Genomic DNA, 25,689 nt, shown 5'->3' on the forward strand with positions numbered 1-25,689 from the left:
TAAATGTCTTACCTAACACCCTGGCAGGCAGAGATGTCCAGGGAAGCCTTGTCTCCTAAACCATGCTACTTATCCTATAAACCAACATATCTACATTTCTTGCTTAAAAATAAACTTACATATGTGCTGTGTTCTTCAGGTTATACCTGCATGCAAGGTATTACAGTGCATCTCAGATTTGATAGTTATTACTGCAAAATTCACTGATTTACTGGTAGTTTTCAGTACTGTTTTGAGTTTGATTTTTATGGATAACATGTAAAAGGCTCATCAAAAATTTGAAATTTAAACTGACATGATCATAATAATGTATGTGCATATGTATATATACATATATAATATATATATTGTATATATACATATATACAAGATTGTAATAACTTTGTCCTTTTCCTTATAGTCATTTTCCTATTTCTTTTTCCTTTGGGAACTGGACCATTTCATCTCTGCTATCTTAATACTCTAAACAAAGGTTCCATAGTAGTGCAACAACGGAAACTAAAACTACAATAAATTTATTGACATACTAATACTTTGACATAGAATTGAGTCCAAGAATTATCATTTGGATCCCATGTCCCTGGTGGCAGGATAAAACACCATTCCCATCCACCTCACCAGCATGCAGTTTCATTTGGCTATTAGCCTCCCTGAAGGTGATATGTTTGAACAGCCTTTCAATTTGTCACTTTACTGCTCTCTACTAAAGAAGTCATCCTTACTATCTATTATGCTTTCAATAACGAACTCTTGTGCTCCAGTGGGGGAAAAATCAAGTATTGATTTTCAGCCAATTATGAAACTTTAAACTTTGTTTTTAACACCAATATCACCTTTCAGATGTTTTTAAGGCAATAGTAGGTAAATGAAAAAGCCCTTTATAGCTATTTCAACAGATATGTATACATTACTCAGACAATGACCATGACTATTTAATTCACCAATCACGAATATTAGGGCAGTAAAGTTTCATAACAAGATACAAAGGAGTTAGGAGTTACCTTACACACTGAGAAGTAAAGTTTATGTATGGGTGGGTGACATTCACAGAGAATACATCAATATTTGCTTCTAACCTTTTAAAGCTTGCTTCAGTAATTTGAAAGGAGAAAAAAAACAAGCAACAAGAATACCTCAGAAAACCATCTAGTTTTTCTATTATCAGTGTAGATCATGTAAACTCTTAGTTTTATCTAGAGAGTATTGATGAAATCATGCCAGCCAATTTCCTGATTAAAAATATTTAAATACCCTGATTTCTTCCATTTTACTGCTTGTCTTCTGTCTTCAGTGATACTGCGTTCTTTCCCAAACAAAGTGATACTTTCTAGCAAACTTCTAATTAGTGTTCTGTATACTTGTAGTATATTTCTTCTACTTGCCTGTTGCATAGAACTTTTGCTTTTACAGTAAGATTACTATCTATTATATATGTTGGTCTTCTTTCTACCCTTCTTTCTACCCTACTGGTGGTTTCCAGTCATGCAGTTCAATATATATTTACTGAGGTGTATACAGTCAATATGTTTGCACTTCAGAGCCCCTCAGACTTGTTTTCTTTCAAGAAATAGAATTATATTTTCTCTGATTTGACTTCAAAGAATAGTTTAGAGGGACTGTGTTCTTCACCATATTAAAGCTACTTTTTAAATCTTTTTGTTGCAACTGTGAAGACTCTTCTAAAGACAAAGCTGCCACTAGTTTTAATGTGTTGAAGGACCATGAAAGTAACACCAGACATTGTTGAAATAATTGACTAGTTATGCCAATTAGAAGGGTCAAGAGACACCACATGGGAGCCCATTTGTTGAGAAAGAGGTTTATTTAACCCAACATGATCTAAGCCAGTATCACAGTTTCCCAAATTATTATCCTACTGCTGAGCAATCCCATGTGTTAGATAGCTAGTTGCCCTGAAGAATACAGTGAGGAAGCTCTTTTCTTGCATATGCTTTATTTTGTAACTTGACACAATTTTGAAGCTCCTAGTTTTTGCTCTTTTTGTTCAAATGCTTAATTTGATTGATGTGCTGATTATATTTCACCTGTTAGTTGCTGATGTATTTAACTGGATTGCTAAATTCATCAAAGGATGGTTGTGTGTAAGGTGCAGCAACCCTGCACAAAGCATCAATTCTTCAGTTATTTGACACGTCTGAAGAGGTAGAAGTAGCCTATATCTCACTTATCTTTTTATAATATTTAATTAATTTATTTTTGCTCAACATTTTTCATCATCATTTGTTCCAGGACTGTAGATCCATGCATGCTTGTCAGGTAATTTATAGCAACATTAACTATGTAGAAATAACGATGCATTTCTAGACATTGATTTGTGTGCAAATCAATGTCCAGAACAGGGAGGCTACTTTTCAGGGAAAATATTATTTACTGTGAATAGTTTGCCTAGTTGCTAAAACACCAGCTGTTTGCTTTCTATCAACTCCATTATTTTAGAGGAAATCATTCTGGATGTCCCCTATTTTCAGTGTCTCTGGAAGTCCAGCAAGAGTCAGAATCAAGATCCCTGTAGAATACAACTCTTCGATCCTAGTCTTCAATTGGGCAGCTCAGAGCTCAGATAACATTGGCTTGTACCTGTTTTTCTATTTGTTCTATCCCATCTGTGAGCAGAAGATTTAATTCCAGTTGGCAATGGATTTATGCTCTGCTTCCATTTTCTCTAGATCAATGATTTCGGACTCAATTACCTCTACATGCCTTTCTGTCTCCACCATCTGATTCTTCAGACCATTAAATTATGCAGTGAATGAATCACTTTTATCCTCCAACAAAGGAAAGATTTCTTTCAGTTTGTGCAGATTAGCATGGAAGATTTCCAAGAAAGGCTTGGGGGAAGTTTCTTGCCACAAGGCTGGAAATTTGGAGGAGCATGCTTTGCCTCAGACATTAAACCTTCTTTCTAAGGATCTTGCCATGTAGTAACCACTCAGTTTGAAAAAAGTGACCTTTTCACCTTGGAGTTTTGCTAATGGACTAATGTTCAGCATCCATCAGTCCTTTGCCCATGCTGATTCTAAAATATAATCTGATGACTGTAGGAAAAGCTAGATCACCATAAGAATGGCTGCCTCAGTTAGGTCCCCTATATTGGGTAAAGTTTTGCAAATGGTTGATGCCCACGTTCTACTGATAAAGCAGTAAAAGTTGAGGAAAAAGTACCTTGCAGCTGTACCAGGAAGTTGTATAATATGTTGTCAGCAAAGAAATGGAAGAGGGTGCTCAGGCAAGTAACATATAGGGGCTGCTTAGCACTTTATGGCCTCTCACTCTGGAAGCTGGATGGGCATTAAAGTTATTCTGGTTTAATTTAGGATATGAGTATTTTTGTTTCTGAATGCATGGAAACTAAACTTCAGCCTAGAGCAGTACAGATAAACACATTTAATGTTCATTAAATCTAAAAAAAAAAAAGGTTTTTTTTTGCAAGTTCCAGATTTTGTGTCCAGACCTTCATTTGTTGGACAAAGTTATCACCATTGTATCCTATCCTTTTTTTTTTTTTTCCCCTTTTTATTTTTTCTATTCTGTTATGCTTTATCAGTACAAATGAACAGCAATAAAATTTTTTTCTTTATCATGCAGTATATATCAGTACAATACAAACAAGTTCCATATTAGTAATTATTTAGATATTTAAAAATGACATCAACTGCGCTGCTGATTTCTATATAAGAACAGCTTGTGTTTCAGAATGTGTCACTTAGAAAGAAATACTTGAATGTTCCCAAAACCTTAATCTTCAGGATATCTCATTTTTAATTAGAAAAGGATTGCAGTGATGTGACCTGTGCAGGAGCCAAATCTGATACACAAGCAGGCAAAACTAAATAAGTAAAGCAAAAGAAAATCTGTTTAAAGGATTTCTTCTCAAGTCTTACTGTATTTCTCTTAAAATATATTAAAAAAAAATGAAAACCCAAGCCTGTCCCAGCTATCTCTACTTAATTTCACCAAAATTGCAAAACTGTAGAAATGCTGATTAGAAAAGAATGGTATGAAGTTCGTCAAGAAAAATATTCCCTGGTACATACTGCACATTTTTAGGTGTAGATTTATGATATTTATCTGAATTTAAAAAATATTATTGATAAAACTCCGGAAGACACTGCCATAAAATTAATACAACCTATCACTGCAATGTAGAAAAACTGATATGATGATTTATCTTTCCTATTGCTTGTATAAATATACACATACTTGCAATGGATCTTTCTCAAGAGTCCTGGAGAGTTTATTCTATCTGGATTTTATCATTTTGGGAAGTCACTTTTAAAGAAAAAAGAAAGCTTTAGCAAACATCTGTAAGTAGTCTGAGAATGAGTCGGTAGCTGGGATAATTTCCTGAATTTTTTCAGTGATTCTATTCAGTTGGTCTCTTCCATCTTTACTCAATTGTACTGCAGTAGTAGGAATGTATCACATCCCATAGGCTTATTGCAAGTTTGGTTGTCATGTTTTAACTGCAAATGATAACATGATCTGACACAGATATTGAGAAAATGAAATAATTTGTGTGCATGTGCATGAGCAACTTAGCTCTTAGATTCTTAGTTCCAAATTTTTCTTGCCTTAAAATATTTGTATAGAAATACAGAACATCTGGAGAAAAAAAAGGTAATATTACTCCTTTTCTTTTTCCTGTGAGAGCATCACTTACTACCCTTCCCATTATGTTGCATCTCAACACTTATGTGGACTTCCTCCTAAACTGAGACAGCATGTATCAGTGCCATCTGCTGACTTTGGACAATATTGCTCCAAAGTTTGAAAATCTATGGGGAAAACTGATGACACAGATTTGAACAGGCTGCAAAACGAGGGATTAAATAAAGTTATACATAATGTATCTGTATTGTTTTGAAATGACAGAGGAGAAATTATCATAGGAGCAAAAAGAAAGAAGCCTTCCAATCAGAAGTGCTTCTTGGTGTAAACCGTGACTGTGTTTGGAGTAATTAATGTTTTCACAGATTATCTGGAGATGAACCGCCCTATAAAATGGCACAAGGAACTAGTGGAGAAAGATCATGTAGGGTGCCAAGTCATTTGCCTGCTCTCCAAAAACACTTTAGTATCTGTACTTAAGTGCTCACTAAAATTAGCCTATGATGCTAATATACTTCTCGTTGCCTCAAGCTTGCTGAAGTAATGGTTTCAAATGTTATGTTACTTCGAAGAAACTCTGATTGTAGTGAAAAACCACCAAACTAATTCTAAAGTTTCCAAAAGCTTGTCTGAGTTGCGTTAATAGTGCTTCTCTTAAAATATGCAGGAAGAAGAAAGAAAATTCTACTTTTTGAATTAATGTCTATTTTTTACATTATATTTCAATCTTATTGCGTATGTTTGTTTATGTGACTACATATGCAAACTTCTAATGGATTATGAAAAGAAAAGGAAAACAGGGCTGATCTGTATCTGTCTCTGTCCAGTTCTCTGATGTCCCTAGATTTTGTGGACACCTAGTTTGCAAATTAGCATACGGAAGGAAACAAAACACACAGAAAAAAAGGGAAAATCAGGTTATCAATAATGGAATTAGAGAGATTTTAATGAAAATTTCTAAGAAAATAAACACAGCCACCTATAAGCTGTCTTCTCCCAGGCTGCACTGTGGGACTGTGTCAGAGCGGTGCACAGTTTTGTTATTGGTTGATATAAATTTCTAATGGGATATTGAAATAGAAAGTTTCTATCAAAAATAAGCCCTACCATTCCCAAGTGCTACTTAAAAAAAAAATAGAAGTACTATGCCTTTTTGTACAGGAAGGAATATGGAAAAAAAGTGCAGTGAAGTCTAGAAAAAGAATGTTCTGAGAAGCAGGACTGACAATGAGCCCTTGACTGACTGCCCAGATCTGTGACTCTGTCTTCCTTGTTGCTTGGCAACTCCATGTTATCACAAAGAAACTGATATTAAGTTGGAACAGGCTGGATATGGTAATTTACGTGGGAAGATACTCTTGCAGTGGGAAAACCATTTTATTTCTAGTTTCTGTCAGCGTAAGTAGGTTTCACATGATGAACTGTAGTACATCCCCTTTCGGGTGCATTTTACCTAAAAAGGTAAAGAACAACTCTGCCCTGGAAAGAGACTGTGAAAAAAAAAAAAAAAAAGAAAAAGAAAAGAAAAAGAAAAAAGGAAAAAAAAAAAAGAAAAAAAATAGAAGAAAGAAAGATAGAAAGAAAAGCAACAATGCCCCCTAGCACCTTGCTATTTATTAGACATGCTCCTAGTATCTACTCGGACATTCTTCCAACAGCAGTGACAAAGGCTGGTCTGCACAGCTATGTGGTTCCACATACAGTTTACAGTTTAGAGAGATGGAACTTGACTAATTTGAAGACCATCATAGCAATGGAGTAATTTGAATTTTGTTGGTACTGCACGATTGGGAAAAGAACCCCTTTTGTTAAATTGAGATGAATGGAGAGTATGGCAAGGGTCTGTATATAAAGCATATCTTATCTTGAAAGCACTGAGCCACAAGAGATACATAATACATAAATATGTTTTTATATTTAGGCTTAGGTCTAAGATCTAAAGGGAAAGAGAATATACAGAATATGCACTATTTGATAAAACTGCTTTGTTTCTTAAATGTTTGTTTTACTTGTAGTTCTACTAAACAACATCACACTGCATTCCCATCTCTATATTTCCATCCTGTTCCATTTCCAGTAATTTAACACCAACGTGCAGTTCTACAAGTAAGGAAGTACTTCACATGTCTTCAGGACTCCCTGTTCTGGCTTTGGTCAGCAAAACATTCCCTGTCTCCAGCCTTCTCTCTGCTGCAGAGTTAACTTGAAATATAACTCAACTTTTACCCTTGGCTCAAATCCCAACAATACACAAAAACTTTGTGCCTCGAGTGTGTTGATGCTGTTCAGCCAAAGGGATTGGCCTGGACTGTCAGAAGGCACAGGCAGCAGTTTCAATTAGCAAAGCTAATACAGCTACCCAGTGCTGCTCCAAAGACTTGTCTTCATTGCCAAAAAAGGTGTATTTTTACTGAGGGATAATTAGGCTGAATTAGCTGTCCTTATTTAAAATAAAGCCCTCCATCTCTTTTCTTACAGTGAAGTCATTGCTTCCCTATTAACACAGAGGACCCTCTTTTAATGAGGCTAAGATAACAGTAGGAATTAACTTTGCAATGAAAACAGCCCATGATGTTCCAGGCATCAGTTAGACCCACAGACTGCAAGCTAAGCCCCTTTCTGAACTCACTCATGGCAGGGAAGTATCTTCCTTGCTCACTTTTCACTTGGCCAGCATAGGATGGATTGGCTTGCATTCTATCTACCAAACTAATGAGTTTGTCTCCTTTTTAATTTACCACATCACCTTCAATAAATCCAAAAATGCTTTGGGCTGTTATCTGACTCGGAGACGAGTAATTACTGGATTGACTCCAGCAGCAAGCATGGCTTAATTAAAACGCGGTGTATTTCCCAAAATGGTAGTGACCAAGTTTATTCTGAGTGCAGCCTAAAAAAATGTTGTAACAGGACAGATGAACTTCACTCTTCCCTAAAGAAAGCACTCTTCCACTGCTTTTAAACTGAGCTTCACTGCTAAATGGTGAAGAGCTGTCTTATAGCCCCTTACCACTGGCATCTCATCCTTACCTAACCCATCTTAACTGCTGTGTTGCAAACACACACAACCCACCTGCTTCTTAAACCCAGGTGTCGTGGTAACATAAAGCTTGCTAGCAGTCTCCTGTACTTTATGCTCATTGCATGAGTTTGTAGAGTCTCCTGTATGCCAACCAGCAGTACCCTCTGGCTTGTGAACCATGCCAGACTCGGGGCTGCAAAATTGCAGCACCTCAGCATGGCACCAAAAATTCCTCTACACTTTGGTTTTGTCTTTTTTTTTTTTTTCCAGATTTTTTTTTTTTTTTTTCAATTTGAAAGTGTTCTTTAAAACAGCCTTGTCACCTTAGCTTTTATTGGAAAAAGAAAAAAACAAGAAAAAAAAAGAAAAAAAGGCTGCCTCCTGCAGCAGGAATATGTTCAGTATTTCTCATTGGTGAGAAACAATTGCTGATATGTTTTTTCATTCTTGAACTCTGATAAGCACAGAAGGAATAAGTAGTTAGGGGTGTGCTCCCTGTGTCTTACTGGGATGCATTGAAGCTCTGGGGAGAGGTGCTGAGGGAGCAAACTAGGGCAGCAATCCCTCCTGTTGTGGCTTAGCGGAGCTCTCCAAGAGCACTGCTTGGAGCCAGGAGGAGGTCCCAGCACTGGCTAGCTGTTGAGAGCCAACGTTTTCACTTTGTCCACTGTTCCCATTAGCATCTGCAATTAGTTCTAGCTAGTCATGTTCTCAGAGAGGGCTTAAGGAAGGGTGGGAGTAAAAAGAGAAGTTTAAACATCGTTCTGTTTTTAGAACTACCCAAGTGTCTCCTATGGGACTGAATGACTCAGAGTTCATACACAGAGCTTGCCACCTCCAGGATTTTTATTTCATATCTGTCACAGGTCTGTAATGACTGTAGGACTGAATGTGATTGAAAATTAAACTGTTTTCAGAAGCCTTGTTACTGACATATTAATTTTATGAAGATAGCTCTCTCATGTCTTGTGCATAGTTACTGCATCTTGTTGATTTGCAAGTGTTGATACAGAAGTAAAATAAAAGAAGTAAAAAAAAAGCCAACAGATACAGGCTTGGGAGTGCGTGGCTTATATTTGAATGTGAGATACCAGCCCTCTGGTAAACTAAAACACAACAGAATAGATGATACTTCTAGATATCATTCATCATAGATAACATTTTAGTTAAAAAACTAAACAATTATTAAAAAACCCACTCACAAACAAATTATCAGCAGAAACCTTTCCCTGCTTCAATGAGCATGACTCATGGGTTTCTGAATTTTGATGGATGGTTGTAAAAAAAAATAGTTTTATCTACTACTGACAGATGGAAGGTTTCTTGGCTTCAGAAATATGAACTACTGGATCTCAAGTACCTTGGTCCAAAAATAAAACTCTTTTAATAACATGTCTCAATTTTGACAACCATACTGTGCAGTAAGTCTTGGATTCTACATATAAGCATGTTTTAAAAGACTAAACCAGACCTTTATTTTAGGGCTAGATCAATCCTATAAGTTTGTTAAGTCCTTAGAACAGGATCTCACTATTAAATGCAATGGTTCTTTCTGTTAACTCCAAATCTGAGTTTGTTGAGGGTACAGCTTAGAATTTAAAACACAGTTCCTTTATTTTTCTTGAATTTAATTTGGAAGACGTGAAAACATTAAGTTGTTTTTTGATGATGAGGCTTGAATAAATATGCAGGAACAAAGCACAGTTGAATCTGTAAGTGAAATGATGATTTCTTCTTCATGTTGCAGAGCACAGACAACTCAAATATATCTGTAATTGCTCAGAACAAAAAGTGCTTTGATAATGATATTGTTTGCTCGAAGAATATTTTCATCGCTGTTGGAGACTCTGAGATTTATTTTAGTGAACTTTCTGAGAAGCAGGTTAGTTATTTTCTTTCTTTTTTTGGGTAGCCTTTCAAGACAACTATTCTGAAGTTATGACTGTAAAGGAACATATTTTTGGAAAATATCTCCCAGTCTGGGTTGATGCAGTATAAGTGTCTAGGCTTGGATAAAGCATCAGCTCCCAGAAAAAATACTGTTTTTTCACCATTTTCTTCAAGTTCTTTTTTTCATACAAAGAAGACTGATCTAAAACCTCAAGGAGTCAAACCATGCTGAGATTTATTTTGCACCATTTGATTTTGAAAGTTAAACCAAAGTACATAATGAAAGCAAACCTGAATGATCCAAAACATAGTATATCAAAGTATTAAACAACATTTCTAGTAATAGTATTGATTCAGCTATACAGTGCAGATAAAGTATGCTTTTGTATACACTTTACATTACTAATTGGCTGTGGTAGAATTATGTTATTAGATCTTAATAATATCCATTTTTGTCAGAGTACCTTGAGGGGACAGGAAAACAAATCCAACTATCAGCTTTGGATGGCTGGATATTATACTGTGATACACTTTCCAGAACAGGATATTACAATTCTGTGGGATAAGAAGACCATGATGCATGTTACAGTTGGACCTCAATGGAAGGTGAGCTAAAATAAAAATTAGGGATTTTATGTAGTTCTCAATGTTGTTAATGTTGTACCTTCATGAATCGCTGCGATTAGCTTTTCTTCTTGACTTGCCTTCCTAGTGATATAGCAGTTTAACAGCTGTTAGTGTTTTCCAGGTAAAATATGACTGAGGATGTGATTTAATGACTGGAGCCCTGAAGAGAAAGGGGTGGTTTCTACGTGCATGTTTACTCTGTTGCTCCACACATTGTAACCTTGAAGATGTACAGTGATTCAACTCTGACTCAAAGTTAATTTAGGAGTGGGAAAAGAGGATTAGATTTGAGTTACCTCACGTATTTTCCCAATTTCTGAGAACAGTGGAAATGAATCTGCAGTAAATACATAGCTCTCAATGTAGAAGAGGGCTCATTTATAGCACAGGTTGTGTTAGGCTAATGGTGGAACTGAACACTGAAGCAGAGGAAGCTGCTGAGATGAACGGATGGTGTTGTATCTTGAGTATAAATTTAAGAAAATGAGTTACAAGAAAGGATCTAGACAAGAACTGACATTTAAACCACGTAAGTATACTGTGACAGGGTTAAGGGCATGATGCAGGGAAGAATATGAGGCTCTTCGCAGTTGGTCTTTATTCATTTTCTACATCAACATCTTCCTTGGTGCTTCTGTGACTCAATCTCTGGGTCCTGATGTAGTAACTTTATAAGCAAATTCAGTAATTGCATCCCCGCTCCATATCGGAAGTGATTCTATGTGTTGTGGGGAAGCTCTTTTCTGTAAAAGAAAAGAAAATGAAAGGGCTTCATGCTAGAAAAAAAATATCAGATATTTTGGAATCTAAGACAAAGTTTCAGTAACCATTTAATCTCTTTTTAAAGCAACACTGTTGTAGGCTTTTGTCTCTATGGGCAGAAAATACTTCACGTATTTGCTGATTTATCAGCCATCAGTAAAGAAAAAATATATCTATTATTCTGTTTTACAGAATAATAAGCAAGGGGCTGAGGTCTAAAAGTTGTATATGTGGGCACAGGTACCTCAGTCTCTTTCTACTTTCTGTAGCTGTTTTTTCTGTAGGCTCTAGGTTAGAAAGATACAGTCTGCAGCAGTCCTTATAGAAGCAACTCATTAGGCTGAGCCACAGAACCCTCAAAAACCAACTCTGTATTTTACTGTATGTATATCATTTTGTTTATGTATCTATGTGTGTATGTATGCATGTATATTTTTTTCATCAGCAGCACACTTGCTCCAACACAGGAGTATTACAACTGTGTCTTTCATAACTGCTGCTGTTATGAATGTTCTTGTTATTGTGATCTAAAAAAGAGGCAGCAAGTTTCAATCACAACAACTAGCCAAGCTTCACAATTACAAGGTAATTCACCTGAACTTTTGAATTCCAGATTGGATACAGTACTAAGTTTTCAGGAAGTGCAAGAAAAAAGGCAAACAAATAACAATTAAAAGTGATTTGTAATTGGTTACTGTAAGTATAGCAGAATGTCAGATATTTTCCAAGTGTAAATCAGTTGCACTCACCTTTTTCATCTTAAGAATATTATAATCCAAACTGATTATTATTGACTATTAGGATATGTAAAAAATACATCCTTTTTCTTATTTAGGGTAAATTGGCAGGTTTGTGTGGAAATTTTGACAAATACACTTCAAACGACCTGACTACTTCAAACAACATGGAGGTGAGGAATGCACAGGTATTTGGAGACAGCTGGGTGTTAGGACAGGTAAGCCCCATGTCCAATAAAAATTTAGAATAAAAAGTTGCTAATTTTAATTTATAAATGAATACAGTATGAGTGTATGAAACAGGGATTTTCTAAATTCAGAGTCATGATACATATTTGAACTTTTATGTTTGTAGAGTCTTATACTGTAACAAACATATACTGAATTTAAATGAAACCATCCAAGATTTTCATGTAAAAATACACTGATCCCTAAATAAAATATTTATTATAGCTGTCTGGATTTCAATTTTCTACAGATTTCATAGAATCGTAGAATATCCTCAGTAAGAAGGAGCCCATGAGATTCACGAAGTCCAACCCTTGGCTCCATGCACAACCACCCCAAATTCAGTTTGCTTTCAAAATTTAGAATCAGTCCAGCTTTAGAAACACTTATCATTTTTCTGATGTTGGAAGCGTAGGGATATGGAAAGTAAAAAGGATCTGAACACTGAAGAGAAACAGGTGGTCATCAGCCCCCTGATGCTGCCTGCTTACATACAAGCACGAGGGATTTTCTGCGCAGCACAGTTAAAATTCATCAGTCTGGAGGAGATAAGCTGAGGAAGTTATAAAACTTAGCTTGAAAAAGCATCAGGCACAATCCATAGTGGAAAGTAGATTTCAGAGAAGGGAGGAGGCTGTAGTGTGGATTACTGCAACTGGGTTTTGTAATACACAAGAATTATCTTATTCATACGTGTTAAGAAAGAGAAAGATCTTATAGCCTTGTGAGCTTGCTGATAAATCAGTATTTGCAAAACATTCCATCAGGATCTCTGCAAGACCCAGTTTTTAATCTGTTCTTTCCCTTACTCAGAGCAGGAAATTGAACCAATATCTCACCTCATGAAAGAATATGATATCAATTCTGCTTTGGAAGAAAGCCTTTGAGGTTTATCTCCCTCAATCTCCCCTTTTGGATCTGTTCTACACTTCATAAAATGTTTAAGTTTTGTGAGCAAGCAAGGGAAATATGTTTGTGGTTCTGCCGCTCATCTAGAAGGTGGTACATAAAGTGCATAAATACTTTATATGAAGTCTAATAGTATCAACAAAAGAGAACAAAAGCAATACTCTCTTGAATTCTCTGTAGGATTGTAGGAGGACTGGGTTTGGCTTCAAAGGGACAGAAGGAGTTTGTGCTCTCCTATCACTTAATGAAGCACTGGAACTGTTGTCTCTGTTGACAGGGTTTGAGGCAGGGTACCAGAGACGAGCTCTGTTCATATTCTTCCGCTTAAAAAACATACTTGTAGAACCAAGTATAACAGGAATGCTTTTGATTTTATTCCATGAAAATCTTGAAGTTCTCTTTTTGCTTTTAATCCCACAATATATTGTTTTAATTTTTCAGGTCAGTGGCTTCTATAGTCTTAAACCATAAAAACATGTTAGGGCACTTTACAGATAGGACCTCTGGCCCTTGAAGAGATGTATCCTGGTCATCTTTTTTGCATTATGAACACTGGAAAAGCATAATTGGTAGCTGGAGGCGTAGAACCCAATTCTGCTGCTGGGAAATGTGCTAGCATTGGCACAGTGAGAAGTGGGATGATTGCAGGGTTTCTTGTCAGGAGCACATCCCCACACAGCATCATCAGAGTACCCCAATACTGTGAGTGGGTCTGTCACTGCTGTCTCCTGAGCTCCTCTGTTGTAGCAAGAGAGTATGCTTTCAGTTGAACTCATGTTCTTAGAGCTAAGTGCCATTTGCTTATATTTTTCTGTTCACTTGTTTTTCTTCTTGAAGAGAGACTTAAAGAGAGGGAATTATATCTCAGCCACTTTTGAGTTATCATGATGAACTTTGACTCGTTTTTTATGAGTCCTACCACTGCTTTATTTGAACTTACAGGGCTACAGTCATCTGTAGTGTGCCTCCATTTAAAGTCAGTACAAAACCACCAGGGATGTATTTGGACCATGTATTTGTTTGTGATGTTACAGTTGGTTGCTCTGGTAATGATTATAATGTGTCACAAAGAAAACATTTTGTCTTAATGTGCTGAACAGACAGAAGGAACACTTTAGTACTTCAGAACAAAACACAAAGATTCTGTTTTGTGCAAATGTTTTCAATTATAAAAACAGATCAGGGAAAGCAGAAGATAAAGAAAATAGAATGTAAACATTATTTTAGTTTTTGGACTACATAAGTATTGAGTTATATTATGTACATAGTGTAGTGAAGTCCGTGGCAAATACATCTTTTTATGAAATGACTGTGGTGTTTTTGTTTGCTTTTGAGTGCAAGAGCCCAAATGAAACACTAAAACCATGCGAGGTACATCAAAACAAGTTCCCTTACGCCAAAAAGGAATGCTCTATTTTGTACAGTGATGTTTTCGCACCTTGTCGCAATGTGGTAAGTTTATTAAATAAACCAGTTTTGCTCTCATGTAGGAAATATTAAAATTCCAACAATTAATTTCTTCTTGCCGTTCCTCTCTGAGTTCCATGGAGAACAGTAAGAAGAGCCTTGCAACTATGTGTGTGGGCTATGTTTGTGTAGAGCTCCTTGTTCCTTTCAGAAGTGGAGCCTAAACATTATAGTGGTAACTGGAAGTTATGAGTTAGTAGACAGGAAAATCAGACTTCTGTTCTCTTTTGGTATTATTCGTATCTTTGATTTATATAGGTAACTTGAATTTTAAGATTTTTGTGGATTTTTAAAGTAGGCATTCATGTGATGTGTTTCCATCTTATCTAAAATGGTTTTATTTAGTTGACTGTCCTGCAAAATATAGAAAGAAATATAGGAAAGTGAGATTTCAGCTTCAAAGCTATCAGTGTTTTTAAAAGGTCAGCATCTTAATTGCTTTGTATCAAAGCTCTGCTGTGTGGTGTCTCTACTCCTTACCTGACTGAGTGTGGGACTTGAGTTACAAGACTGTCCATAAACTCAGTCTGGACAGGACAGGGACAACAGTAAGTTGTGTGGGAATCTTTTATTCCTTTGTAGTCCGCCCTTTACCAGTGCAATATATTCTCTGTGTATCTATGTCTCTTTCTGATTTGAGCTTCCCAAAGGTATTCAGAGGTGCTTCTTAACACCTGTGCAAGCAAGAACCACTATGATGTTTTGCTTCACTCTTTTTTTTTTTTTTTTTTTTTTTTTCTGTGACTAAATGAGATTAGTAGATGTTGCAGCTGAATCTCCTGACTTTCAGGACTGGAGTTTGATGTTAACATGGTCAGGAATTTGTCTGAAGAGGAGGTTGCAGTAGCTTAACCCAGGAGATTTATTGATGTTGACTTTGGTTACTATGTAAAGAATTTTTTGAACGTGTGCCTGAGAACACAGTGATGAGTGTATTTTCAAAGTGGAAAGTAATAAATAAAAATGGACTTTTGAGAGTTTTAAAGAAGCTATATTACAATAAGTCTTAAAGACAGATGTTTTCCATTCCATTCTTTATCTTACCTATGTTGTGATTAAAATTTTCAGATATTATGCTAAGAATTTAGCACATTAATAACAAGAAATTCATGTCAGGTGCAAAACATGACTTTTAATTCATTGTCAGGTATTTTCATATGCATATATCCATCTTGAGACAGCGTGTAAAGCAAACATCTTCCAGGTATTTTTACAACCTACTCATGAATGTGTGAAAAACTGCTCTTATTAAAGGAAGGTGCCATGACTTCCTATCAAAGATACCTACCTGGCTACTCCCTGCACAGGCAGGTACCAAGGGAAAAAAAAAAAAAGCCACCATGAAACACAATAAAGCAATAAAATAAGCACAGCTGGACTCTGGGAGGCTAGGAGGAATAGAAGGTGAAGGGTTAGGTCTCACAGTGCTTAGAGCAGCTGCCTTGCAGAGTCTCTCCTGCAGTGTGGGTGGTGTAGGATGCTGCTGCGCATAGAGACAAATTCCTGCTCTGGGACACAGCCTCAGATTCAGCCCAGGCTGGAAAATCCAATTTTAAGGGACACAAAATTTTGCATCTCTGGCTGGAAGGCACTTATGGATTGCAGTACTCAGCTGAGCACTGAATTCAGCAGCTGAAGAGTGGAAAGAAAAAATCCATAACTCTTAAACTCAAAAGGAACTTCAATCTGAGCCTTCCTGCTTGTCACAATAAGATGATGCAGATGAAAGAGAGGATGAAATCTGAAGCTACTGTGCTGTTTGGTAATTTCTGCTAAGGTGCTATAGCCATTTTCAACGGCTCATGCCCCCACTCCAGTAGTATCTCTATTTCCAAAATTAGAAAAAAGAATGAAAGTAAAATGGCATCTGTCTCTAAGCACTAAAGGCAGAATAACAGTCATCTTATCTCTGTCAGCATCCAGCAACTGCCAGCTGAGAAGCTGTTTCAGTGCTGCCTTGTTGCTGTGACGGTGTTTGTGTAATCTGAGTGTCATTGGAATGCTCTACAGCTGAGACAGATTGGAGTCTATAAATGAATCCAAACTGAAGAGAAACATTGTTTTAAAGAATCAATGTGTTGAATGAGAACAGTTTTTTTTTAGGAGATCTTGCTCAACATTACAAAAAAAGACCTCTTAAAACCGAGAAGTACAGTATCAGTATCACAGTTTTAATTTGGGAGATTTTAGAGTGGGGAAGTGAGTGCCTCAGTTAATGAAGATTTGAAGGTTGAATATGTTGTAAAATGTCAGATGTGTGCTCAAGCTTGCTTCCCCTGACCAAGGCCCTGCTCAAATTTCTACTTTAAGTACTCGATGATCAGAGTTACAGCTCTGTAACTCTGATTTTATTGTTCTTCATGCAGAGCTAACACGATGACTATAGGTGGCAGCATTTGCATTATGAAAACGCAGAACTGTCACCTTTGTGCTCTTCAGAATCAACTAACAGCAAGAGTGTGGAGAGAGTATGAACAGTCATACTTGTTAAAAGCCATTGACTAAAATTTTTCTTTTGTCTGTAACATAGGTACAAACTGGTTATTTGCAGTATACTGTTTGTAAAGGATTATACCAAAATCTTAGAAAATGCCAAATTTTTGTGTTAAATTCTTTCAGTCGATCCTTCCTTGCACCTTCCTGCTGAAAATGGTGCAACATAAATTTGTTCAACTCATGTAATCAAGTCACCCGCCCCTTCCCACCTTCTCTTTTCCAGATTGATGTGACTTCTTTTGTCAAGAACTGTCATACAGATACGTGTAACTGCAATCTTGGTGGGGACTGTGAGTGTTTGTGTACCAGTATTGCAGCTTATGCCCACAAGTGCTGCCAGCATGGAGCAGTGATTCATTGGCGATCTCCTTCGCTCTGTGGTATGTACCTGGGATGGCCTCACACCACAGACCACCCAGAGAAGTGGGTATATATGGCCTTTCTCTTCACAAAAATACAAGCATGACACAAGCAGGTGGTTAATAAATGTCCTTCTTTGCCTTTTTTTTTCAAGCAATGTATGTGTTAGCTGCTGAATACCTTACATTTACTGTTCTACTTCTCTCTGTGGAGGGGTTCCAGAATTCTGTGTGCAAAGAGATTCAGTCCACTCTGCTTTTCACTGAGGGTGGGAGGAGTTCTTGAATACAGAATAATTAGTGCTGTCTATCAATTAGGTTTGATGTCTGGGCACATCTATTTTAAATACAGCTGTTTGTCCCTGAATAAAAGCCAGAGGAAATAAAGTCACTGGCTGGAATATGTTACAGAACATGAAAGTGAATTTTACAGTTTTAGGATGCAGATAAGAGTGATCTGTTTTACTTTATAGTAACAACATCCTTGTTTCCTTTTTCTTTTAGCTTATGACTGTGAATATTATAATCAAGGTATGTAGTGCTTAACATTACTCTTTCATTCCTCCAAGTATTTGTTATTGCTGAATACACTTAACTCTGTTTGCTAGCATGCTACCTAGTTATGTGCTAGAAATGAATCTGTACTCCCTGATTCCAACAACAAATCTGTATTTATAAAGCATTTAGTTGCACACCATTCACTTAAAAAAAAATAATTTCCCACAGTTGCCGTTCTAGAGTATGGAAGGTATCTTTGGCATACTTTCTATCATCTTTCTTCTATGCTATGCTGTTCTGAAATATTTATCTTTCCCCAAAATATTTTGTTTCTCTTTTAAAAACAGAAACCCAAGAGATAATTTTCTTATATTGCTTCATTCTGGCTAAAGGTGAAAAAGTATGCTGTGGTAGTATCTCTCTTTGCTGGTTAGAAAGAATTTTTTGTATTCTTGATTTGGATATGTGAGTTCAGTGTGCTCAGCATGTTAAGCAAAGCAAGTTTTCACGGATCTTTCTGCTCTATGTCCAGAGACAGGGGGAGTATGGAAACAAACATCTTTCTTGTAAGTAAAACCATGCATCTGGCATCTCAGAGGAAACATGATATGATGCACACAGAAAGTAACCCTCCTTGTAGCTTGTGCTGAGAAAAGCCTCTGTAAGCTCCAGCAGTGTCGGATATAATCTCATTTCTAGACTCCCATTCCTTATGGTAGGATTGCATAGTCACCATCGTTTGGTCTCACTGGACCTTCAGATCAAATTAGAAAGGAGAGGTGACAAATATGTCATTCACCACATGTTCGTTTCCTTTTTAATATCATTATGTCACTATACTGACTATTTTTGCGACATAACCTCCCATTTGTAATAAAAGTCTTCTCTTCTGCTTAGTCAGAGGCTGTAAAATATCTCTGAAGGTAAGTGTGTATGAACACATCTCCTGCATTCTTGAGTTCCACAGACTGAGTCTGCACAAAAATACTCTTTTCCATTGCCTGTGTTTGCTGATGCAGTACTACAATATCTGTTAGGATACGATAAAACATTTGAAAACTAGATATTGCATATGAGATGTCAAAACATGAACAATTTGTTTGATGATTTGGGAAACCCATTATTACTTTTAATTGTTTCGGTTTTGTGAATATATGTTAATAATCAATTAGTTGGTAATCAATTATAATACTCATATGTTCTATTTTCCTTTTGTTAAGACTCTTTCAAAAATAAAAACAAGAGGTCAAGGTTATTCAAAACATCTTGTCACATATATCTGTGTTAAATGATTTCCAATAATAAAACCATTTCCACTCTGTTCTGCTATGCATATCTAAAAATGTTTATTTTCTGTACAATATCCCATGTATTGCTTGGGTGTTGTCCCATTTAAATAAAAACAGGCAATCTCACAATAAGGGACTCTAATGTTAACTCATTGTACATCTTATATTAACATTTTCACGTCACTGAACTAGTTGCCTTTGTTAGAAAACTTAAGTCTCCTCTCAAGAAGGAATTGTGTAGACATACTGAATCTCTGGTAATACTGAGTTAAGATTAATCTTTATGATAATAAGTAATCTGATATTATTTTTTAGAAAGAAAACATTTGTCACATTATGCAATTATGTTACAGGTTTTCATTCTGAACTGACTTGCTTTCATTTGATTTTCCTTCTTGCATTGACATATAAAAGAGATTGCTCTGGTTCAATGAAGATTTAACCACTGGGATGTTTCTTTGACTTGATGTTTGTGGTTTTAACTGATTTCGTAAACTTTTGATGGATGGAGGTCAGTGGCCCCACTGTGTTCAATAATCTTGTTGACCTTCTGGAGTGTAGGATGGCTCCTCTGATTTTTTTTTTGTCTTGTATGGTGCCAAACTGTTGAATCTTCATGGAAACTTTCCCTGTTATGGCTCGTTGCTGCTTTTGCTGAAGCTACAGGGAAAAAATCTGTTAATATGTGAGGGTAAACATCCAGTGATTAAGGATGAAGAGACTGTAATTGACTTGTCACTTCTATAGAAGGGGTCACTTTGTGACAAACTTGTGAACTTCCTAAGCATGTGAGCTCCGGCATAATTTCAGTATAGAAGCAGTATTTATTTTCTTGCAGTGTTCTTCAGAAAGTGGTGTTTAAGTTCTAGTGGAGCCAAATCTCATTATTATGAGACGTCCTTCCCTCTTGAAAGTCATACTGGAGAGAGCTGTGCTACGCTATGAAGGCGATTCATTTTTTTTTATTCCCACTAGGATTAAAGGATTAAAAGCTTTCACAAAAATTACAAATCTTGTTTATTACTCAAGGCAAGATTTTAGAAGTATGCTGCTCTTGGTTCTTTTACTGGACTATAGTGACAAGGACTGACGCTGTTATATCTGGATGTAACCCTGTGGGCCCTTTCCAGTCCAGCAAAAATACCTTTAGAATTTTTTATAGGATGTCTAGGGCATGATTAGGCCACCAGCATTCTGGCAGCAGTACTGGCTGAAGTTGTCACTGCTGTATCGGCATAAACTTTTGGATGACTGTGTGCTGAACCAGACTGGAAAATTTAGCTGGTTATTTTTCAGTAGGATCAGTTTACTGCCGAAGCACTTAGGATGTCATAATAAATGGGGCAGCAGAGGAACAGAAGCAAGTGTTTTGTGGGAGGGGATGAAGTAGGAAACTCCTTGAACAAGATTGCTGCCAAAATTTCAATTACAGTATTGTAATTTAAAAAGTTTCTTTAATCTTTCTTTTTTTTTCTTTTTTTTTTTTTTTCTTCTTTTTTTGATAGCTTTGTAGAGCTTAGAATACCTTTGATGTCTTGGGTAATAATATTAAAGCTGCAGTGCTGATCTTCCAAAGTACAGAAGTAAGGACATGTGGAAAACTAAATACTATACAAAAGCAGTCCAGGTTGCTTTTTTGTTCAAGTTATTTTGTGAAGATAACTAGCCATATCTTTTTAATGTGGACTTTGTATCTGTTGTATTCTGGAAATCAAGCAAAGAGGAAGGGAGTGCCTCAAATACATAAATACAGGCCAACTTCAACAAAATACCTTGAGGCACTGAGTTGCAGTTCAAAATGTATTTGATTCCAGGTAAGGTGAATGTGTAAAGCAATATTTTGTCAGCTAAGGCTCAAGTCATGTATGCTGTGCAAGTAGAATTGTTTGTTTTTCTGTTTGATTCTTCTTCTCTTAGGTCTTGGTGAAGGACCATATATTTTGGCAAGTTCTGGAGAAAATGATACAATTATAGGAGCTAATATTTCCAGTAGACGAATATTTCCCCTGCCTAGAAATGCAGTGTATGGAAATGTATTTTTCAGTTTCATGATAACTCCAGGTCTTTTCAAAGATAAAGATTTATGTAAGTGTTCTCAATGTTTATGTGAATGTCTGCCCATATTTTTCAAACCATCTGAATGATTGTTGCTGCATCTTCTAGAACTAAAATTGTATGGATATTTTTAGTTATTGGAATAAGTAAGGATGAAATGTTCTATTTTTGAGGAGGAATACTTATCTTTGGAGAAAAAAAATGGTAAATCAGTCAGCTGTAAAGCTGACTTTTCAAAAAACTGTTTTTAGAATGTTTAAAATGCAAATGGATAGAATTCTTTCTTCAGAAAAATGCAATTAGATTTCATAACTGGAAACTGGAAAATTTCGCATACGTATCTAACAATTTTGAAACAAGGAATATTTTGGTCTCCAATAAAATTCTTGTCTATTCTTGTTTTTGGTGACTTTCAGTGCACCATAAAATGTGAAAGTTAGTACAACCAGATGTTTAAATCTTCTTTCTTCTACATACATCTTCTGTTTTATATATTTTCTCATTGCTTTCTGCAGTCACGAAATTTAATTTGTTGACAAAATTCCAAATCTTCAAAAATCAACACAAAGAAGGGCTGTTTTCACAGTAAAACTTGAAACTGTAGTCACATGCTTCGGACAATTTGCCATATACAAATTAGATCTTTTATGATTTTTAAAAGAGAAAGTATATTATATAGAAATATCAGTTCAGACTTGTCCAATAAGCTAAGCAATGTGAATTATAAGTAAAATATTAATTATATCTGTGTAGTACACAAGTTTTCTTATCTGTGAGGGTCAGGATAGTGTTTATACAGAATAAAAGTACTTCTAGATTTATTCAAGGCACCAACCAAATCTGAAGTCAGCCTTTTTTCAAGTTCTTAAACACTCAGAGAGTTTTCTTCATTTTCATCATGAGAACAGAGTGTTCAGACTTCTATTTAGCATGCAGATATATGTATTGCTGGATATGATATTCAGGTAAAAAAATCATCAAGGTGAATTCAAGCAAATTTTTACAAAAGAAATTTTACTAAAGAAATTTTGCTACAGTTGAAATGTCAGACGTTTGTCAAAATCTGAGGAAAAACTGCCCCAATTTGAGTAAATCCAAAAACTGAGAGTGCTTACGAATTGTTCTGAGGTCTAGCAGTAAGCTGAATGTAGTTTATATCTGATTAGCCCTCTGGTGAACTCTGCATTATGTGATCATTTGAAGTTTCCTTTAGACTCTGCATTTCTAATATTTTTATGTTATAGGAAACTGTTCTTTTTTAGTTGTGTGGGTTTTTTTTTCTTTTCTGATAAACAGCTATTTTAAGGAGCCACTTAATCAATATATAGATTGAATCTCACTTTCAGATCGTTTTCTCTGAAAACCTTACAAGTAATGGTTTACTTTTTCTTTTGTGGAAGCTCTCTCCCTTGTTTCCCTTGAGTCTGCTGAAAGACCAAACTACTTTCTGTATGTACATGCTGATGAAACTGTTGGATTGGAGCAATGGCAGGCAAGTGCCTCCTTCCAAAGACGAGCCACCTTCTTCCACCACCAAGGCCTCTGGAGTCGAGGGCTCAGTGCCTTTGAGCTACACAGTAAAAAAGGCTTTTTCATCATTCTCACATCATCTGGTATTAAAGTGGCAAAGTACGATGATTCAGAAGAATTCAAACATATGAGTAGCTTTAGTATTGAAGGTAAATTTTGCATAATCCTCATTAATAAGTATGGATTCTTCTGTTTGCCTTTGGAGCACTTCTCTTGTGCCAACAACAGCAACTAGCATTTTAATTTTCTCTTCTAATTTGGTCTTGAGTTCCACCTCCAAATATTATAATTTTCTAATTCTTGCATATGCAAAGATTAATTTATCTTTGGACTATATTCTCATTCTTTTTCACAATGCATGTATCATGTCACAAAAAAAGCATGTTAAAGTCTTGTTATTGAACTGCATGATATCTTTTTTGTTTAATGAATGAGGTAAATACTGCTTCTGAAACAAACAGTATATTCAGTATGTTTCACTGTTTTTTTTTAAACAAAATATGCTGTGAAAAGTGAGAATTTTTTTATCTTTTATGTTCTGATGCTTTTTACCTTGTTTGAATTTGAAGTATGTATTCAAATGGCATAAATGAATGAAATCTCACCTATTAAAGTTCCTGAGAATTCCTATTCTTAGTTTTCTATTTTTACATTTTTCTGAAATTACCAAAATACATTATAGAAAAGACTATGCATTTACAATTTATTGACTTACAAAGCCAATAAATAATACCTTTTCCTTCTTCCTCAGAACTCAGTGCATCTGTGCCTTACAGGAAGATGTGTGAATGGAGATATGAATCTTGTGCTAATCCTTGCTTTAAAACATGCAGTGATCCTGAAGGAACAGCATGTAAATTCCTTCCTCCGTAAGTCAAATTAAGCTCAATATTACTACTACATTATTCTATGTCTTGTATGTTTAATTAATCTTGTAAAAATTAATTTAATCTTGTAAAAATTACTGCAGCAGCAATATCCATTTATTTTACTCATCCAGATTTTAACAGCAGCTCTTACAAGTATTGTGAAAACCTCTTACTCTCTGTGTTATGTATTCCTTTTGCATGTGATCTTTCGACATAAGTAGGAGCAAGAATAAAAAGGATTGAATTTAGCTTAGGGGATTAACTTCTGGCAGTACTAGGTAGAAATGGTATTAAATGAAATGAAGGCTATTCCCTTCAATGGCTATGATATATTCACGTCCGAAACCAGTATCTCATGATGCTGTAACTGAATTAATCTTTCCAGAGTTCGTATGCATGAGACAAAAACCTGGAACAATTTTAAGGGTGAGTGCCGCCCTCTCCTGTGAGAGGATGGAACTTTATACTAAGAGATGTTCTTGGCATGACTTGAAGGATTTCACGCTACTGGTGTTAGCTTGTTTCTTAGTCCTGGTAATAGGGATTCCTGTTTTCATGGGTTTCTGGCTTCTGTGAAACCAGAATTCTTATAAACAAACAAAAAGAAAAGATGTCATTCAAATATCTTATTTAACCAAACTGAAGTAACTTAAAATTGATTTGTATTTCTGCTGTGAATCTAGAATTAACTACACAATATTTTAAAGGGTTGAAGGATGCTTGCCATATTGTCCCAAAAACATGATCCTTGATGAGGTCACACTTAAATGTGTTTACCCAGAAGACTGTAAGTATATGTTATGTTATTGACCTAATCTTATAAATGAGGTTTTAATCAGATATATTTTGCTTTTATTTTCTATTACCTTTTAAATTAAATGCTTTAACAGAATATCCTTCTTTAGAAGAGCCGCCTGGGACATGTGCTCAATTTCCAGTCATTCAAAATGCATCTGCTACATCCAAATGAGACATAGCTAACGTTGAATTATTTCATTTCTCTAATACTTTATAAAATTCAGTACTTGTGATGATGTCATACTCACCTTAACTGTGATTTGACTGTATAACAACTAATGTGTCATATGTGTATGGAAGATTTCAAATGGAAAAAATACTGCTATGGTGAAAAGTTCAGACTTTTCAGTTGGTGAGCCACCATTGATAAATTCAGGACATCTATTTCATAATTTCTGGTGTGTGAAGTTACCACATCATTTGGTTATTTTGGGGGTATTGTATTTTTTTTTACATAGCAATTATGTTTTAATACTGTCTTTTTAACTTACAAGTTTGAATTAATTGCATTTTTAGTTTTGCTAGTATGACGTTACACAGCCTTCCAAAGAAATAAAAGAAGATAAAAACTCTAAGTTTTTAATTCCAAATATTTTGCTATTTTAGATTTAATAAATTTTCCATAGAATTCTCTTGTTGCTTCAAAACTATTCTGCAAATTCAAGGTTGTAGGTAACAATAAAAATATGCTATTCATTTGCAAACAAAATTAGAAAACTTCTTGAGAGTTGAGTTCCTCAAAGCCATCAGGCAACCAGAAACCATTGCTAATTTCAGCAAAATGATGCTCTAATTTACTAATCTTTAAATGGTACTTATGTGAAGATAGATGTTGCTATTTTTCATTACCATAAAAGACAGTTAAATGTGCCTTTTCCTTTCAGGCATACCTGTGAAACCTGTGGAATCAGCAGCCGGAACAAAACCTTCATTGTTAATCTCTCATCCGGTTGCTACCACAGAGAGATTTCCTAAGACATCTCCTATACATGTAACTTCAGGGACTGAGTCATCTGGTACTGATGTGACAGTCAAAATTACCATGAAGGCAAACACAACTTTAGCAGGAACGAACATGTCAGCACAGTCTGTTACAGACTTGTACTCACTGGAAGATACCACCTATTCATCATATTCATTTTCAAGTACAGTGGAAACTTCTGATGTACCTCACAGCACTGCAAGTCCTTCTGTCCTTTCCAAGCTTATATCTTCAACAAATTTTCCAGCTGCTTTTCAAACCTCATCCATCACATCATATACTGTCAATTCTAATGCATCTACAACTTCACCCCTTCCAATAGCAGCTTCAACAACCTTACTCAGTAGAATTCCTCTTCCAACACATTCTATCTTATTAACACCCAATTCCCTTGTATTTCCATTTCCACTTGAAGTATCAACCACTCAGCAAGGAACTCTTCCCTCTACCTCAACACTTTAACCTCCAAAACATCTTTTGTCACTTCTGAGCTGCCAGCAGGAACTGTGAGGAGTAAGAGTCCTTCAGAAAGTTATTCTAAG

General features: G+C 35.8%; 1 protein-coding gene across 1 annotated transcript in view; it reads left to right on the plus strand.

The window, feature by feature from the left end:
• Positions 1 to 25,689, plus strand: part of OTOGL (otogelin like) — a 90,134-nt gene that overhangs the window by 38,221 nt on the left and 26,224 nt on the right. The window contains exons 27-37 of the mRNA XM_042889899.1: positions 9,399 to 9,559; positions 10,012 to 10,147; positions 11,766 to 11,885; positions 14,140 to 14,256; positions 16,991 to 17,147; positions 17,631 to 17,657; positions 20,831 to 20,998; positions 22,369 to 22,647; positions 23,250 to 23,367; positions 24,075 to 24,154; positions 25,050 to 25,310. Of these exons, the coding sequence (XP_042745833.1) occupies positions 9,399 to 9,559; positions 10,012 to 10,147; positions 11,766 to 11,885; positions 14,140 to 14,256; positions 16,991 to 17,147; positions 17,631 to 17,657; positions 20,831 to 20,998; positions 22,369 to 22,647; positions 23,250 to 23,367; positions 24,075 to 24,154; positions 25,050 to 25,310 (1,624 nt within the window). The remainder of the gene's footprint in view (positions 1 to 9,398; positions 9,560 to 10,011; positions 10,148 to 11,765; positions 11,886 to 14,139; positions 14,257 to 16,990; positions 17,148 to 17,630; positions 17,658 to 20,830; positions 20,999 to 22,368; positions 22,648 to 23,249; positions 23,368 to 24,074; positions 24,155 to 25,049; positions 25,311 to 25,689) is intronic.

This window comes from Lagopus leucura, unplaced genomic scaffold (genome assembly GCF_019238085.1).
Source record: "Lagopus leucura isolate 7727_CA_CO unplaced genomic scaffold, USGS_WTPT01 Super-Scaffold_100159, whole genome shotgun sequence".
Classification (NCBI taxonomy): domain Eukaryota; kingdom Metazoa; phylum Chordata; class Aves; order Galliformes; family Phasianidae; genus Lagopus; species Lagopus leucura.